Genomic DNA, 18193 nt, shown 5'->3' with positions numbered 1-18193 from the left:
AATGCTGACAGGAGCAGAGGATGTGAAGCAGGCAGAGAAACCAAGCTGTGACTTATATGGGATATTTCAGGTTTGAAATCAAAACGTATCTGTTTCATTGGTGGATTAAAATGAATCATCAATAAATCCATTTTGATGGATCCGCACGTAAAAGGTCGAAAATCTTTTTTTAGATATTCAAACTTGTTCCAACCTGGTTCCCTAATTGTTGCAAGACTCTTTATTCTCGGCTCCTAATCCACGTTTTTAAATCAAGTCAACACGACTGTGGCCACGCCATCGCCAACATTTATTGTAAAAAAATAAGACACGTGTACAAAAGGTGTAGGAAAATATAAAATCAGAAATATAAAAGAAAGCCAGCAGACGGATTCTGCTTCACCGGGTGGTTAAAGTATAAAGCTTAGAGATGATTGTCCTGGTTCCTTCTCTGCTTCTTCAGCTCCCGCACCGACCTGAACGCTCTGACCGCCAACACCGCGCCCACGATAAAAACAAACACCCCCACGGCCGCAAAGAGGCCGCCGGCGACATCGGCGCCGTGGAACTGGCACTCGAAGCCCTGGTGACCTTTACTTTTGTACATCTGCTCGCGCTCCTTACAGATGGGGTCGTCGTACGTTTCCCGCAGCTTGATAAAGTAGAAGGCCATCCCGGGAATGTAGCCCAGCGCTATCAGGGCATTGAGCAGAGCCTCCCCCAGCAGCACCGGGGGCCACCGGTACGTGACCCTGAACACCCCCAGGGCGAGCGCGGCACAGGCGTAGACCATCAAGAGCCCGCCACAGACCATCGTGAAGACATACGGGGGCCGCTTCAGCTGATGAAAGAGGCGGTCCAGCTCCATCACCCTGTCGGCGTCGGCTCCTGTGAAAGCGCCGGCCCCCCCAAAGTGGTAGGCGTAGACTCCGCCCAGGCCGGCCAGGTTACGGTAGCCGCCGTTGTTGCTGTACGGCACGCCAGCGCAGATGGTGATCAGCAGATTGACGAAGAGCTCCATGAGCTGGCAGAGGCCTGGCAGAGACGGTCACATCACGGATAAATGAACACGGGACGCCGATGAGACACACTGAAAGATTCAGACGGCGCCGATATTCTTGCCTCTGCTGGTCAAGATGTATCTGAGATTGTAAAGAGAGGATTTGTGTTGTTCATAGTGCTCGTCTTCAGGGGAATACGCCCATGGTTCTTCAGACCTATCAGGAGGAGGATATTTCAACATTATTTGGCAACCGAGCGTGAAACCTTCGCGTGAGCGTCCTACATCCTCGAGGGCCCTTCAGGGTGGCGATCCCTGCGGGCAGGCGTCCCCATGTCAGAGGCAGTTGTCGCGTCCCTCTCTCGGGTTTGTTTGGAACGGCTGTCACCAGCAGAGCCTCTCTTGTCCACATCTCTGGGCGTTTGGTTGCGGTCTCTGGTGTCGCGGTCTCCCCTGTGTGAATAGTCCTTATCTCTGCTCTCGTGATAACTTGTGTCGTGGTTTCTCCTGGCCATCACCTTCGCCTGAGGAAAAACAGAACTGGATGGACGTTCATTAGACAGACCCCAATAAATCCAGAGGAAAGTGGTCTTATGTGCTTCTACAGCGGCAGATGGTCTTCTCATTATTATTATTATTAATTATGAAGTTCGTATGACTGGTGGGAGTTTGAGCATTAAAACACAGAGAAAACCTGACGTTCTGTTTCTGCATGCCTAGCTCAACATACGCTGTTTGTGTTTTGGTTCACGTTTCATAAAATCGCGCTTTACCTGTTGTTAGTTCGTTGTTCACTTGAAAATACGGTTTATAAAGCATCATTGTGTCCCACCTGTGAAGTTGCAAATCCAAGATTTCTGGCTTCTTTGACCAAAGACGATGACAAAACTCCACTGTTCAACACTTCCTGTTTGATTCTTTCCTCCTGACGCTCACCTGCACGAAGCCACGCCCCCTGGCTCCACCATGTTCTACGTTCATTTAATATTTCTACCTTGTATTTTAAATGAGCATACATTCCTCCACAAGTAATACAATCTTACAAGGTGTTACATCTATTTTCTGCGGAATCATGACGCAGTTTTATTTCCGACCAACCGGTCGAGCCATGTTCAAGGGTTCGAAGTGAATGAAAACCCTAATTTTTCTGTTTTATCCTTGCAAAATTCAAAATCGTGCGATTAATTCCCCAACCCGGACGTAAAAGCGCAAGCATGTGTAAAGTTAATCTCAAAGGTAGTGGCATTTTCTGCGCTTTGAATAATTATATGAACAATAAAAACATCTTTCATGAACACATTCGGTACCAGAACATCTGTATTTAATAAGCAGAGACAGGTTTTCCCCGCTATTTATTTTTGAATAAAAGTAATTATTCCAAATTCAAGGATATTATATACGTTATATGTCTTAGAATTATTGATTATGCGTTCAGTTAACTTCGATAAATGTTGCTTCGAGCGCAAAACAAGATTAACAATTAAACAAACCGACAAGTATTAAGAGACTTTTATTGTGAAGTCGGAAGTCCGACCATTACCGGAAGTGATTGCCACTATTCCCGAGCTCGCGCTTCCGCTTCACCGACCGCGCGCTGCCTTTGCTAGTAAGCGAGGAAGAGGCTAGACAGAAATGGCGGTGACGGTACGGCGAGTAGCATGAAGTGCTGATGCATTGCACGGATCAAAACAGGCTGCCTTCCAGGACAACGTCGGGAAAATGGCAATGACGTCGAAGTAGGACACGTTTTGACACTGTCATTACAAATCTGCTACGCCCCTACCCGGAGAGTTTCCATCTTGTCAGCGGAGGGGAGAAAACCTTACCGGGAGCATGGCTTCATCTTACAGCAACCAGGTAGCTTAGCTAGTGGCTAATATTAGCCTACAAAACAAGTCCACAAGCGTTGCAACGCTATTTATGGGCGTAGGAATGCCCGTCATTTCTTCGTTTTTTTTCTAAAATACCCCCATAGCGTTTTAACACGTTGACCGGATGCATGCTGAAACGTAAAACATCTTCTTACTAATGTCATTGAAAATGTTAAGTACCAAAAAGTGCTTGCTAATACCTCTAAGCCCATTGAAACGCCGTCAGCATGGTGGCTAACAGGCCTCGGTTGTTTCCATTCAAATGAGATGGCAGTAATATTTGCATTTTGGGGGGGGAGTCCGACCCCTGAGACGAGGATAATGACACGAATTATCGATCGATGTGTTGCTTATGACACTTTAACGGGTGACCGAGCGGGTGTCAGCTGCTATATCCCCTAGCTAAGTGGCACTCAAAACTGCTGCGTGTATGCATGGCCCACCTGTGCAACGCTGCCCAGGGCCTTGTGGGAGAGCACGCTTCCACCGTTCCTCATCGCTGCCTCCCGTTTGTTCCGAGCTCTAGACCCAACACAGTGTTAGTTTGCTCCATGTTTTTCATTGTGGTCTCCCAGACGGTTGCGGCCGAGGGTGGAACGCGATTCGCCCTGCTCAGCTAGCATTTAGCGAGCTAGCTGCTGTGCACAGGTGGTGCGGTTCTGCTCTGCAGTCCGTCCGCTAGCGGCTCGGCTAAACCCAGTTGCGACATTATTGGGCCTGAAGTGATCTCGAAGGTGATTTGTGAATGGAATTTTGCTGGTGTCGCGCAAGAGTGCGGTTGTCCAATGTGTTGCGGGTGTGAAGTGGAGCCGCGGCCGGTTCCATGTGACAGAATCCGGGTTTTTTATGTCTTGAGAAGAAGTGAAACAAGTGCGGAGGCCCCATCTGAACTGTTACTGCAGAATATTCATTTACCAACAAGTTTGGGTGGTTACAAATGTAGTGCAGCAAAGAAAATCTTTAAGAAGTAATTATTTTGCTTAATCTTAAAATTAAATGCTTTATTCTTATTTTTCTTTAAAAAAAAAAAAGAGAGCTCCCTCGTCATGCAGGTGAAAATGTCAGTTTTTAGAACTTCTGCAAGTGTGACCTGTTGGGAATGATCAGGCCGACTGGCTTCATGCTCATAACATATCCTCAAATGTATTGAATCACTCTCTGCTACTTTACTATCCGGTAGGTTTAGGTTTATTTATGTTCTTGCAGAAAAAGTTAGTGAGTGTAACTGTCACATTGATCCACTCTTTTAGAAAGGACGGATGGAGCCGTACAGCCGTAAATGTCAGTACATAAACAGGTGTGGCAGACAAATACCTACTCGTAGAACGAGACAGACTCCTACCATGAAGAGATATGAGAGGGGAATTCTGTAAAGTGCTGCTGCGGCCCTACATCCCGTTCTGGACTGGACTCTTCACCAGTATTCTTCTGACAGTTGTTTTTACTAGAGAATTGGTACCTGAACGCATCACGTCGGACTGGCCGCGCCAGCGCTCTGATTGGCTGTTCAGGTTTAAATGGACGGACCTTGACAAGAATCTAAAGTGCACAAGGCGGTAAACAAACATTGCACATGGAGCTCAGCCTCTTAGCAGGATTCTGCACAGCGGTGCGGCAGCAAGGCCCCGTGCACGTTCTCTTTATCTGCACACAATGACGGGGGAACACGGCGCTAAACGCCAGCGACAATCCTGCATTCCTCAGTTATGAAGAGGCATCAGCAGGCCCAGCCTGGCCGTAGCCCTGACGATGAGGGTTTAAACTCTTGCACTAATGTCCCCAAACATGTGACGGGGGATCTTGTGTCTTTGATAAAAGGTGTGTTGCTACACCGACGCTGAAGGTTTCTCACAGCTGACCAATATTTGCAAGCTGTTGCTGTCACTTTGATGCCGGATGAATGAGACGGCGGCACGTTTATCCTCCACAAACTGATTAAAAGGGGATTTTCTGGCGCGGCCCTGACGTGTCCGATCACTCTGATGGAGAACTGAAGTGGATTGGGGCCTCAGGCTCTGAAAATTAACCCGCTCACTCCGGCGTTGCTCCCGGTGTCCGGTCCCACTGTGCCCTCGCGTACGACGACCTCGCTAAACGCGAGGTAATTTGCTGTAATCCTCGGCGCAAACGAGCAGCAGAGGAAGCTTATTGTGGCACGTGTGGCACGCCTGCAGAATGGAGCAAAGGGCCATTCTTTCTGTTGTGGTCGCATTAGCCTCCCCGAGACCCTTGGATTACAGCCGGCTGTTTACCGCCCGTAGTGCCGCTTCAGCAGTGTGGCGCGGGGCCGCGGTGGGAAAGAATTACATATGCTTGAGCTGCACTTTCTTTTCTCTGTGCGTCCTCTTTTCACGTCGCTCTGAGAGGATTAGCGGCGCGGCGAGTGGGTTCGTGTCACCGTCTCTTCGCCGTGACGTCGGCCGTCAGGCCTGTCGCACAACTGCTGCTGGGGGGGGGGGGGGTGTGTGTGTGTGTGTGACGGACTGGTGGATTTAATCAGGCCCCAGAACCTGTAAAGCAACTGCTCTACTCCAGCATTTATAATTTGCACGCACGCACACACACACACACACACTATAATTTGGTGAACTTGGGTTTGAGCCGTTTGTGTTGAAGGTTTGTGCACGAGTCAGCATGACTCGGCACTCGTTGGGCTTTGCCCTTTGGACGCGCCGCGGTTTAAACGGTGGCTCGGTAACGATTTTGTTATAAATTGGTGATAAATGAGTTTTCTTGGGCGCATCACACGTGCGCGGTCTAACGTTGAAACGTGATTTGTGTCCACAGTACTTCTTCGGGGAGTTCAGCGCTGATGAGATCAATCAGTTCTTTGTGACTCCGCGGGGTTACGTGGAGGTAAGGCAGAAGATGCTGGTCGGCACCACTGGCAGCGCTCACATCACATATGAACAAAACTAGATTCCTTCTCTTGAAACGGCCTTTTTTCCAGCCCGATTGCCCAAATTATCCTGTATTCTCTCCTTGCAGCTTCCCCCCTTCAACGACAAGGTTCCATGTGTCACTCAGTCTTCTGGTAAGTACATTCTGACGACCTTTTATTGTTGGATAGAACTGATCTACTGGAAAAAGAAATGTCCCTAGTTTTAATTCGCCGTATTATTTGAGAGCCCATCTCGCTTCGCCGGGTGATATTTGCAGTTTTAGGTTTGACCACATGTACAACAGAGCATTTCTATTGTTTAGCATCCGTTGATACTTCATTTTCATGCATTTTGTGCCACCAAATGTAGCAGCAGCCCATGTGTCCGTGATACCTGCCTTACCTTGATTTGTATTGATTATTCAGGAAGTTACTGCACTCCTGCTGTACCTTATATTATGGAGTCAATGGGACTGCAGGTCTGCGGTGAGTTAAGCAGTCTGACGGCCTGTGGCTTGACTAGCTGTTGAATGTTTGCTGTAAAACTCCAAATCCAGGCTTCAAAAACTGGTGGCTTCCTAAACCCTCTGCCTGTGTACTTTTCTCTTGGCTTTTGGTAAAACCTGTCGAGCTTTGCATGCTCAAGACGCTGTCAAGCGTCTTATCTTTCCTCGCCAATAATGCATTTTCAACGTCACAGGGACTCAAAGTTCAGTTAAACCCAGTCTGAGCCAGATTAACAGCACAGCTCATTATCCCAGGGGCTAGTTGTGGGTTCTAACCTGGGCCTTTTTAGCCTCGTGTGTTAAAGGTTTGGTTGGTGGATGAGTATTTTCATTCTAACCTAACTCGGCAGTAACGTCTCGGTGTTGACATTTCCATTGACCGCCGAGCTCATCAACGTCGCCGATGGTTTGCACTTACTAATGTTTTCCCCTTCTTATGCTCACACTGCATAATCATTTTAAACAGAAATATCTTAAATCAGTTCTTTCTGCGCTCTGTTGCATTGCTTTTAAAACCGCAGCCCTTTTTCTCATCGTTGCAGCCCTTATTTCAGGGGTCAGAGGACAATAAATGCAAGAATCAACATGTCCTCATGTTTTCCACTTAGTGGTGCAGAACTAGCACGAGCTCCTTTAGAACACAAGCATTAGACATTATTCTCTCTTATATTCATCTAACAAATATCAAGACTTAATTCCAAGTAAGTGTTTTGTTTTCCTCCTCCACATTGTTTTATTTTATCCTCAGGCCTTTGACCAACTGTGAATGGTCATAAAGGATTTTAAATGGCCCATTTGAACGCCATTTAAATAGGCAGCAATTACTGAAAAGACTCCCCAGAGATTGGCTGCTCATCTTTTCTAATGTGACAACCACTCAATTTTATTCAAGGACACTTAATAAAACCCTTGATAGTAACTAGGGACTGTTTTTGAAGAACGCATCACAAAAAGGAAATTAAAATTTATTAACCAGCCGTTTTGTAGCCTCCTTGCTTGGCTTCACATGAGTCCTCGTGGAATTTGTTGTTCTGATCAGAGTTCCAACATTAGTGTTTGGAACTAAAAATAGGCCTTATTTGATTTCCGATGCAGCCACAACCTTGTAACCGCTTGGCCGCTGCATCCTAAATTCTAATATGATGGTTTCCTCATTGTTAGTGTAGCGCAACAGTTTCCCATGGAGTCCAAATGTGTATGTTTCTAACTCATTTAATGTAATTGCAGCAGAAGACTATCAGCGCATTGAATTTGGCGTTGACGAGGTGATGGACTCCGAGTCTGTGGGAGGGAAGGATCAGTTGTACAAGGTGTCGAGCACCCTCAACCCCCAGGCTCCAGAGTTCATCCTGGGCTGCCAGCCCGTGCAGAAGGCTCTGCAGGCTTCCGCCCCGGCAGCCGACGTCCCCGACGAAACCCATTTCGACTCGCTGGATGGCCCTGACTCGGAGGCCTCGGCCTGGACAATCACCAGACCTGCCAGGACATGGACGGTCTTCCCGGCAGCCTCGGACAACGAGAGAGGAAGAAAAAGAAAAAGCGTCCACCGGGATATTACAACTACCTGGACCCGTCCGGCGTCTTGGGCAACAACTGCGGCGGCGGCGTGGAGGGTGTGCCGGTCACGGCACTGGTGAACGGACATGCGCTCGGTGGCCCCCATCACCCTGCTGAAGAGGTGGACGGCAAGCCTCCGTCAGGGGCTGAACTCTCCATCCAAGCACCTGTGACTGCAACATCCAGCGATGCTGCGGCCGTAGCCAAACCTGCAACCACACCCACTGCCAATCAGAGGACTTGTGAAAGCCCTGACGCTTTTTCTTTGGACTTAAGCGGCTCTCCCTCTTCATCCGTTGGCAACAATGCAACTTCTTCCTCTTCGTCCTCGTGTCAGAGCAGTGGGATGACGGAAGAGCAGAGGACTGCTGAGCAGCAAGCAGACACTTTGGCTCCACAGAGCCCGGAACCTTCAGACGGCTCACAGAGCCCTAACTCCAAATCACCTCTTCCTGCTTTAGCTGCTGTGGCCTCCCCACCTGTAGCCATGTCGATTACAACTACTGAACTGGAGGGAAAGGGTTTAGCCGACAGTGGTCTGGCCAACGGACTCGCGGAGCCTGATAATCTCTACAGTACAGATGGACACAAAGAGGACTGTGAGAGTGGGGAGCAGCCGCAGCACAGCTCCTCAGACTCTGGTGGCCAGGCAGCTGTGGCGGAGCAGGCCCATTCCCCTGCCATCCCAGCTGCACCTAATGCCACTCTCCCCAAGTCTTGGGCTAGCCTCTTCCACAATTCAAAGCCTGTACCTGGGGGCCCTCAAGCGTTCGTGGAGGTCAAAAACGTGGAAGTTGTGTCCCCGTCACTTGCTACACCAGAGCAGCCTGAGAAAGTTGTGGAATTAAAAAATGGCCCTGTGCATGTGTCAGAGGATCCCATGGCTCCTAAACTTGCAGGTATTATATGGAGATGCTCATAGTAAACTTGCAGAAACTACTTAAAAGTGTGTAGCTTTGGCTCGAAAGCGCTATGAAGCGTGATGTTCCCAACTCGTCCACCTGATGGCAGCATCGAGTCAATTATCCTCTGAGTCTGTTTCTGTGTGTATTCCCAGCTGTTGTTCAAGATTCATTCTGATGCTGCGCCTATAGTAATGCACTTTTATATCCAGTGTTATATTTTAAATGTTTTTGAATTACTTGTGGATGACTTGACAGAAAAAAATAGAATTTCTGGTCGCAATTATGGTCAAGAATCTCGCCACCAGATTTCCTCCAGATGGTGCGAGCACAGGTCCAGCAGAGCTGTCAGATCCTAACTTGTTGCTCATATTTATGTCGCGTATCATTTTCTTTATCACACATCATAAGTAAATCAGGGGTGCCTCTCTGTCTTGTTGGCAACAGAACAGAATTCTCAGAATTAAGATATGCCCCCTGACCCATAGAAGCGTACGGTGTTCAAATGTATGTGCGTAAGAGGGTGGAAGTATGGCGTTCACCGTGCAAATTTTGATGTGTCGGTTCATTCGGTCGACCTGAAAAAGTGCTAAAAGCCGTTATTGAAATGACCGCTATGCATCTGTGATGCCTGTCACACGGCTTAGCTAAATTACAACAAGGTCTTATTGGGATACATTTCAGTCACACCAAGTGGTCATGTGATTTAGGACAGGAAGCTGATAAAAAAGGTGAATTTACACCCATGTTCGATGCGGTTTTAATGACCCCCTGAAGGTTCACATACAAGATCACAGAAGACGAGCACAGCTCAACGTGTTCGGGTTTCATTGTGAGGGGATGTAGGTGCCGGGCTGCGTCCACGTTACCATGGGAGCCGTCTGTTTGAGTGGCAGTCTCCCTTCCTAGGCGTGGTAAATGAAATCATCTTGACATTCAGACGAGCCTGTTGTGTTGTCACAAGCGGCAGGAATGTGAGATTGAACATTTGTGTTTTGTGAGTGCTGATAATCATGTGTGTGACTGCCTGTTTGAGTGGCACTGCATGTGGCCTCCTATTTAAATACATTGTATGTGTTTGAATCCCCAGAACTTATTGAAAATGTGAAGTTGATACATAAACCAGTGTCTTTGCAGCCGAGAGGACTCGTCAACAAGGGGAACTGGTGCTACATCAACGCTGTATCCTTCCACGCTGCCTTTTTCTCTCATTTCCCCCGAGCTCCATCCATTTTGACGTGTCCACCGCCTGTCCGTTGTCCTCCCTGACTCTGACTGCTCAGACGCTACAGGCTCTAATCGCATGTCCACCCATGTATCACCTGATGAAGTCCATCCCTATGCTGAGTGAAACACAGAGGCCATGCACCTCCACACCCATGATGGACAATTTGTAAGTAGCTCTCGACAGTTGTTATCAAATCGACTATCGGACGTCTGCCGGGGAGTCACGGTTTTGTCTCTCTGCCAGCGTGAGGCTCGTGAATGAGTTCAACAACATGCCTGTGCCATCTAAAGCGAAGCAGCAAGGTAAGGCCGTCCAACTACATGCCTGTGTCCACGTCTCTGTCAGAAACTGCAGTAGGCTGTCTTGTCTCTGCAGCCGTGGGGGACAAGGTGATGAAAGACATCCGGCCCGGCGTTCCCTTCGAACCAACCTACATTTATAAACTCCTCACTCTCATCAAGTCGAGCCTGTCGGAGAAGGTGAGCGAGCTGCAAAGTTAGTGGGTTCAGATGGTCTCGATAGGTGCTGGGATGTCTTTAAAATGTGAATTCTCTTGGCACGATGCTACAAAAGCTGCTTCATTTATAAATGCAATACACCTGTTTTCAGAAATAAATATTTCTTCAAAATGAATGTGACCCAAAAAAATGTACGCACCCTGCAATTAGTGGTACATTTAGTCTGGAACAGAGTGTTCTGGAGATAGTTTTAGGTTTCACACACCTGAATATTCCAGCTTGCACATCGACTGGCTGAGTCAGTTATAATGGAACTAATAAATTAGTATTTTTATCTCTTATATTTAACGAGACCTGCGCATCCTGTCTTATTGGGGGGGGGCAGCTTCATTTCCCTCACCAAATGGCTGATTGCACAGTAAAATGTGCACGGTTGTGAGTAAGCTCATCTTGCAGAGGAGTTGAATTGTTGCTGATGGCCTGGTTCTTCGCTCTTAGGGTCGACAGGAGGACGCAGAGGAGTATCTTGGCTTCACTCTTAATGGATTGCATGAGGAGATGCTGGCGTTGAAAAAACTCATTTCGCCTCAGGAAGAGAGTGAGTCTTTTTCCCCCTCCCCGTTCTGTGTTGAAACCTCTTCGCTACAGCTTCAGCCTCGTTTAATTTATGTTTTGAATATCAGCAGTGTTTTTGTTTTGAAGAAAAATTAATTGAATTAATTTCTGGATCCACTCAGTGACTCGAGGGAGAGAGTGCATCAAATATGTATATAATTGGTTTGATTGATTGGCAATAAAACATCGAGGGGAGATTTGCTGCTAATGTAACGATACTGTTGCCAATGACGACGCGGTGCCTCGTCAACCTTTTCTGTCCGTTAGTGTGAAGGTATTTCAGGGATTAAAAGGTTTTGGCACAGTTGCAATGCTACATACCACCCAGAAGTAGCCAAGAAAAAGGGTCTAAAACATCTGACACAAAGAAACATGACAGCGTTGGTGTCGATCCTAAATCTGCAAAGCAAAATAACCCAGACGCTCCCCGTCAGGTCAGGGATACGGCCGCAGCCTCAGTGGAGGGTTGGTTCCACTTCAGGTCATCTAAAGTCGTGACCTCTAAAATGTGCTTCTCCTTCACGGGTCGTCCAGAAGCTCCCACGCCCAACGGGCCCGAGTCCCAGTCCGGCGTGGAGGAAGATGCTGCTGATAAGGACGAAGAAGGCAGCGAGGACGAGTGGGAGCAAGTTGGCCCCAGAAACAAGACCTCCATCACTCGCCAGGCCGACTTCGTCCGCACCCCCATCACTGACATATTTGGTGGCCACATCAGGTATGTTGAGGGGTGGATCCGGAGGGATGACGTCACGACATTTGGACATATTTGTGTCTTTAGAGAGACTGAGATAAAGTCCTTCAGGTTTTAAAGAGATTGGAGTGGTGAACCTGTGTGGGACTAACTTGCCTAAATAAGCCCCGCGTGTGGTTACATGATGTTCGCAGAGGTTTCCTAAACCCTCGACCGTGGTTATTTTGGTGCGTCCACACGTCCAGTCGATGCTCTCAGCCTCTATTCTGAGTAATTGGTTTCCACTTTGAAAATAGTTTTTCCCAATTAACGTCGCTGAAGCAGTCAACCATCAGGGACAGCCAGAATATCAGACTTCCCCTCACACACACAGAAAGGCCAGATTAAATTTCACCCTGGTAATTACGATCTTCGTCATCTCCCCTGAAGGCGGCGGGCCCTCGGTGACCACGAACGCTACGTCTCCTTTAATCTCACCCCTGTTTTCCTCTTCAGGTCGGTGGTGTATCAACAAAACTCTAAAGAATCGGCCACTCTGCAGCCCTTCTTCACCCTGCAGCTGGACATTCAGTCCGAGAAGATCCGCACTGTTCAGGAGGCGCTGGAAACCATGGTGGCGCGAGAATCGGTCCAGGGTTACACCTCGAAAACCAAGCAGGAGGTAGGAAGAACACACTCTTCGGCTCGTTTGGTGCCTTTTGTCTGGAGTCCACCTATTAAAATGCTTTTATGCTTATCTTAAATTGTTATATTTGCAAGATTTTAATATTGAAAATAAAGACGGAGGCGTGCAAGTGATACTCAAGCGTCTGACTGGCTCTCAGAATAGACTCTTTTGGCTTAATAATCGACATTTCATGAAGTTGATCATCAAAAAAAAGGCATATATCTTAATTGAGGTCTGAAAATGTGTCACGGGCGTTTTATTTATGACTCTGGGCTGAAGAACACATGATCCCCGACTGCTGAGCCCACTAGGACAGGCCAGCGTCAGGCACATCTGCTCCACAGATGTGTAATTGGCATATTTGTAACAGATAAAAGTAAAGTTTACGGCCTGCTTCTCTTCTGCGTGTCACTTCCCTCGAGCGTTTGGTGAAAAGTGCTCGTTCAGGGACGTTCTCTACGTCCCCATAAAGTGTTCCCGGACTTCACGTCTCCCGTGTGTTTGTTTCTTTGGGGTTTAGATTGAGATCAGTCGAAGGGTGACGCTGGAAGAGCTGCCCCCCGTGCTGGTGCTCCATCTGAAGCGCTTTGTGTTTGAGAAAACCGGAGGCTGCCAGAAGCTGAGCAAGAATATCGACTACCCCGTCGATCTGGAAATCAGCAAAGGTACGGCCTCATCCGGGGCCCAACACCCCACAGGATTTAGATTTGACTTTGACTTTTAACGATGGCACAACCTGCGACACGTGAAAGCGCCATTTTCTGTGAAATCCCTCATTTTGGCCCTCGACAGGCAGCAGTTTTTCAGCATCAACAGGTTCCTGTATTTCAGCCAGAGGATGATTGATGCCACAAAGTGGCCAAGCTCAACCCCGAGTGATTCCAATGTTCCCGCTGAGTGTTTCTGACATTCGTGGACGTAACTTTGCCTCGTGGGAAATCTGTTGACTGTTGGAGTTCTGATCATATTGATCAAATCAGGCTGCGGCTCCTTCGGAGGGTTTTATTTATTTACTCACTTATTTTTTGCCTTTTCTCTTCAGATCTCTTGTCCTCTGGAGTGCGGAGCAAAGTTGTAAAAGGCCAAAGAACTTACAGGCTGTTTGCAGGTTTGTTTTATTCTTGGACTTCTGTCTTAATCAAGTTCCCATTAAAATACATTCAGTCCTGTTTACTGTCGTGCACGTCTCCTCCAGCTGGGGAGGCCTGTCTGATTTGAACTGGACTAGATTTCATTGTATCTCCGATCTAAGCTCTTTTATTGTCTCTGGGTCGTCACAAAGAGATCCAGCAGCTCCGTGAATTACTGCTGGAGCCGCGTCAGAATCCCGTGTTTTCTTTTACGCGCGCTCGTATTTTCGCAACAAGCTGCGTTGAAATCTATCCAGCGGGTCGTGCAAACGAAGATGATTGAAACCATATCTGCCGTGCACGTAAATGTTAATGAAAAGGATTTCAGCCTTTTCACTTCAGCAGTGATGAAACGTCCCGCTCGGCCTTCGAAACGACGTCCACTCCAGTATTTAAGCTTAAAATGAACCCCGAACGAATCCATTATCCATTAACGAGGCCCTCCCCCCTCCTCCCCTCTGTCTCAACAGTTGTCTATCACCATGGTAACAGTGCGACAGGTGGCCATTACACCACTGACGTCTTCCACATCGGGCTCAACGGCTGGCTGCGCATCGACGACCAGGCGGTCAAAGTCATCAACCAGTACCATTTGCTGAAGCAGTCGGCCGAGCGCACCGCCTACCTGCTGTACTACCGCCGCGTCGACCTGCTGTAGACACGCACGCAAACGCACCCCCCACACACACACACACACACACACACACACACACCCTGAACCTACTCACAAGCATACATGCTCAGAACGCACACGTCGACATCCACACACGACACCAACACAGCAAACCCACCAACAGGAACACTGCCCGACTCGTTCCCTCGCAAAGATTCTGCTCTTCTTCCCCGTCGTTCCCGCTTTCCTGAAACCAGCTTTTCCAATGAAGAGGAGAACCCAGCTGCATCCGCCACCAGTTCCCCGTGACTGCTCTCTTCTTTGTGCACCACTGCTGTTTGTCTTTTTTCTTTTCTTTTTTTACTTTTAAAGCAACAAGGAAAGACTGAATTAGACGGTAGGAATGGACCTGAGACTGAGCCCCAGAGCTCAGCTCGGACCGCAGCCAGCGGGCGCGCACACAAAGAACTAGCTGAGAGAGGCTGCACACTGACTGCTGGGGTAATTCCTGTTGCACGAATTACCCTTCTGACCCCGAAAGAGAAGTGTTTGCCTTTTTAGTCAAAGAAAGTCATTGGCCGAATCGACTCGCCGCAGTTGAAAACGTGAATTTGTCCCATTGCATCTGCAGGGCCAACACCAGCATCATCCTGAGGCTCTCCTCCCCCGGGCCACTCCATCTTTTTTTTTGTTCCCCCCCACCACCGCCACCGCCACCAAAAATCATTTCCTCGTGTTTCTGGTGCTTTTAAACTTAGGTACAACTTGAGCCATCAAATATTGGGGGGGGGGGACAAGGTGGCACATGGAAACGGATGTGAAGAGCTTCCTTGTATTCAAGGGTCTTGTAATGGATTCTGGTTTAGATTTAGTCTATTTGAAATATAATTGCGCTTTAGGGTTTAATACGCAAGCTTCTCTGCACAAAGTATAAAATGATTATTACCATAAGACAGGCAAATGCATATTTTGCAACTATTTAGATGAAAAAAATTTTTAAAAAAAAACTATATATAAAACTAGCTGAGTGAAAACTTGCTTGGGTCTAGTTTTAAGACTCAGTTCTTGCACTGGAGAGATGAGAACCAATCAGAACAGATTCCACTGCAGCGCCCCCCTCCTGTCTCTGCCCACCCCCCTCTAAGGTTCCACCTGTGGATCGGTGGCTTTTAGAGTGTAGGTTCGAGCCACACACCCCCGTCTCCCCCATCCCCTCCGCCGACCCGACTTGGCTGATGGCGTGTGTCACACACACACACCCTCAGGAACACGTGCGCGCGCAGGGGGAGCTGCCTTAAATCAGTGTTTGATGTATTTCTACACACTGCGCAGGTCCGACGGACGTCTGGTGTCCGAGCGCTCGGACCTGACACCCGTTGACTCTTCAGTGCTTCAGAACCTGCCCTCCCGGTCCAGGGAGGGAGGATTTAGGGACGGGGGGAGCGGGGCGACACCTGTACCGCACGCTGCATAAACACCAAGGAAATGTGCACAAGAGGAGTTAGTGTTTGCTTTTGTTGAAAATATTGATTTATTATTATTATTTTGGATCATTCTTTGAATGTGATTTTTGTTGGTGTTGCTAAAAGATGTTGGGTTTTATTTTATTCCTCTTTGATTTCTTTTGTCCTCGTGCTCCTTCTCCCTCCCCTCCTGCAAAAAGAACCCCTGCTTGCATTGAATTGGATAAAAACACACAGGCTGAAGCACAATTATTAATAAAATTTAGTTCTTTGCTTGATGCTCATTTCCGTTTTGTTTTGCTCCCGCGTACCGTTTTGTTTTAAAGATGGAATTCCATGAAGACCCGTTTCCCTCCGATCGCCCTCAGTATTAACACAAATTCATCACTTGAAGCATTTCAGAATATTTCAGCTCTGCACTCCGGCTTGGGATTTTTGAGTTTTCTTTTGAAAATGAACAGATTTGTAGGCGCGAAGGCCGGTTAATCCCACGTTTCCATGCTTCCGTTTAGAGAAATCTCCGTTCGCCACAGCAGATTGAAGCGGCGTTTTTGTCCCAACACTGTCCCGGCGTTTTGTCCCCCCGGCCCGTTTCATCACAGCTCACGACCACCGTTGGTGCGACGTGCCTGACGCGGCGCCTGATTTCTGCCTGCATTCGTCTCTCTCCGGTTTCCTTTCTCCCGCCTCTTTGACGTGTCGGGGGCGTCGGGCCTTTCGTACTCGGCGCTTTCTGTTGTGTAGATTTCAGTCTGTCGCCGCTGGTCAGGACATGTGCTGGTGAACCGCTTCAATAATGTGTCTTCAGTATGTACTCCTAACACTGTTGTCTGCTGGGAAGTGTGGGGGATATTGGTCTCGGGTGGGGGAGGGGACGGGCGGACAAAATCTATACTATCTTTTAATTTCAAGCCTCCAGCGTTCTATTTTGTTAATTGTTCAAATAAAGAATTGTTGCAAAAAGCAGTTTGCTAATGATGTGTAGTGGGACGGTTGAACTGGGCTTTCTTTTGATCGGGTCGGTCCCGGACACCGCCGGTGTCTCCGCTCTGGCCTGCAGAACCATGTGCACAATAAAACGGAATGATCCACCGTGTCTTGGTCTACCACACGCTGCTATTTGGTTTCTTGTTGCTGTATGCTGAGTATTCCTAGTATGCTTTATCTCCCTGCTAATGTGGTCTCCCTGGCTGCCTCGGTGTCCGGGCCTTTCTTCGGGGGCCTCTTATTTGCTTTAATGGGAAGCAGACCCATTGAAAATTTCTGCTGCGCAAGCTTCTTTTGCCCATTCTTACTCTAAAGTATTTATTCTACAGCTTCATTTGTCCAATGGAATGTGGTTTCTGCTCTCCAGCACAACACCCTCGCTAATGACAGAAGGCAGCTACAGGAACCATTTTTCTCCGGGCTGAAGGGCAGATTGCATGTTTCGACACCCCCCGACAGACCACCTATGTTCACAAGTGTCTCCGCCGGCCTCAGATTATGATGTATGCCCCTCTCCCCACGGCTTTTGTTGAGGTTTTGGGTTTGTGGGAAAGGAGCAAAACATATTTCAGCACAAGCCGGTAATTTGGTCGAGAACGTGGCTGCAGAACAAGGAGCTGCGGCGTGGGTCGTCCTCGCTGCTCTGCTGTAACCTGAGCGGGTCATCTGACCCCCCCCCCCCCCCACAGATCAGAATAGTTCAGGGCCAAGATGAGTCCAGGAGAGGTGAATTTAAATCGGAACAATAAAGCCTTTATTACTGTCTGCTGTCGGAATCATGAACAGTGTTGTTAAAGCTATCGAACAATGTCCACATTTGGACCCTGAGCGGCCCATTCACATGTAAGACAATGTACTGTTGTGTCTTTGGTGTATTTTATGTAAATATAAACTTTCATTTCAAAGGGATTAAAAACTTTCATTTCAAAGGGATTAAATGCCCAAACCAACGGGCTTTTCTGGCTAAAACCATGAGAATAATTTCAGTAGCAATGGGACATTTGGATAAGAACTTCATTACCCACAAGTCCTCTGCCTTGAGTCATATTTCTACCTCTGTGGTTGATGGTCGCTAAGATACAGTAGCCTGCCCTACCATCCATTTTGAGGTCATTCCCAGTCTTGGAAGCACGAAGCTGTGATGTGTTACATGATGGGAAAGTTCACCTTTTGGCTCTCAAACTCTTTCCTCAGCACATTTTAGATGATAAATTAATCAAAATCTCTTTTGGACTCTGTCAGCATCAGCACTGCTTCATTATTTGACTATTTGGGGCAAAAATCATTTGAAAACTCTGGAGGTCAGCAAAAAAAAAAGAAATCACAACACGTGCACATGTTAATCTACAATTCAGAGTCTTCAGTCTTTCTAATGGTCGCGTCTGAGCTGTGGGAGGACATGCTAAACCCAGCACCGTAACAGGAATCCAGAATCTCCTGAGTCAACACTGCACCTCAAGCTGAATAGAACACACTGAAGATGGTGGCCTCGCTTTAAAGAAAGGGCCAATGCAATTCCTGTCACATGCAATCAGGATAAAACCATGAAACCTACTCTCAATTCAGGCACCCAAGATCTTCCTCTGTAGGATTAATGTCTAGAAGTACGTGTTTCTATAGCAACAGCTCTGTCTGTGATTGTGTG

The 18193-nt window shown here is 47.8% G+C and overlaps 2 protein-coding genes across 6 annotated transcripts; one reads left to right on the top strand and one right to left on the bottom strand.

The window, feature by feature from the left end:
- Positions 1-266: 266 nt before the first annotated feature.
- On the bottom strand, positions 267-3582 carry marveld3 (MARVEL domain containing 3). Of its 5 annotated transcripts, none has more exons than XM_057014224.1 (4): positions 3294-3582; positions 1265-1503; positions 1102-1196; positions 267-1014 (listed from the first exon to the last, which is right to left on the bottom strand). In XM_057014224.1, exons 1-4 carry the CDS (start codon positions 3345-3347, stop codon positions 404-406), a joined length of 999 nt encoding a protein of 332 aa, XP_056870204.1. In that variant the 5' UTR covers positions 3348-3582; the 3' UTR covers positions 267-403. The 5 variants fall into 5 exon arrangements, with proteins under 5 accessions (XP_056870204.1, XP_056870205.1, XP_056870203.1 ...); XM_057014225.1 differs by lacking the exon at positions 3294-3582 and adding an exon at positions 1812-2536 and having other exon boundaries at positions 1265-1519; XM_057014223.1 differs by lacking the exon at positions 3294-3582 and adding an exon at positions 1812-2536.
- usp10 (ubiquitin specific peptidase 10) lies at positions 2556-16672 on the top strand. Its single transcript, XM_057014097.1, is given in 16 exon segments — positions 2556-2836; positions 5638-5706; positions 5839-5884; positions 6158-6217; positions 7465-7689; positions 7692-8693; positions 9787-9878; positions 9980-10089; positions 10168-10226; positions 10300-10403; positions 10881-10980; positions 11532-11712; positions 12184-12349; positions 12876-13020; positions 13398-13463; positions 13956-16672. Coding segments are annotated over 16 exon segments (2637 nt in total). The 5' UTR covers positions 2556-2812; the 3' UTR covers positions 14144-16672.
- The last annotated feature ends 1521 nt before the right edge of the window (positions 16673-18193 follow it).

The sequence above is a fragment of the Takifugu flavidus genome, chromosome 2, assembly GCF_003711565.1.
Source record: "Takifugu flavidus isolate HTHZ2018 chromosome 2, ASM371156v2, whole genome shotgun sequence".
In the NCBI taxonomy this organism is placed as follows: domain Eukaryota; kingdom Metazoa; phylum Chordata; class Actinopteri; order Tetraodontiformes; family Tetraodontidae; genus Takifugu; species Takifugu flavidus.
This window is presented reverse-complemented; position numbering and strand designations above follow the sequence as displayed.

Coding starts and splice junctions, on each gene's coding strand:
- marveld3 (XM_057014223.1), bottom strand. CDS start 1,997: ATGTATGCTCATTTAAAATACAAGGTAGAAATATTAAATGAACGTAGA. Junction 1,197..1,264: donor CCTGAAGGGCCCTCGAGGAT/GTAGGACGCTCA, acceptor TCCTCCTGATAG/GTCTGAAGAACCATGGGCGT. Junction 1,015..1,101: donor ATACATCTTGACCAGCAGAG/GCAAGAATATCG, acceptor CGTCTCTGCCAG/GCCTCTGCCAGCTCATGGAG.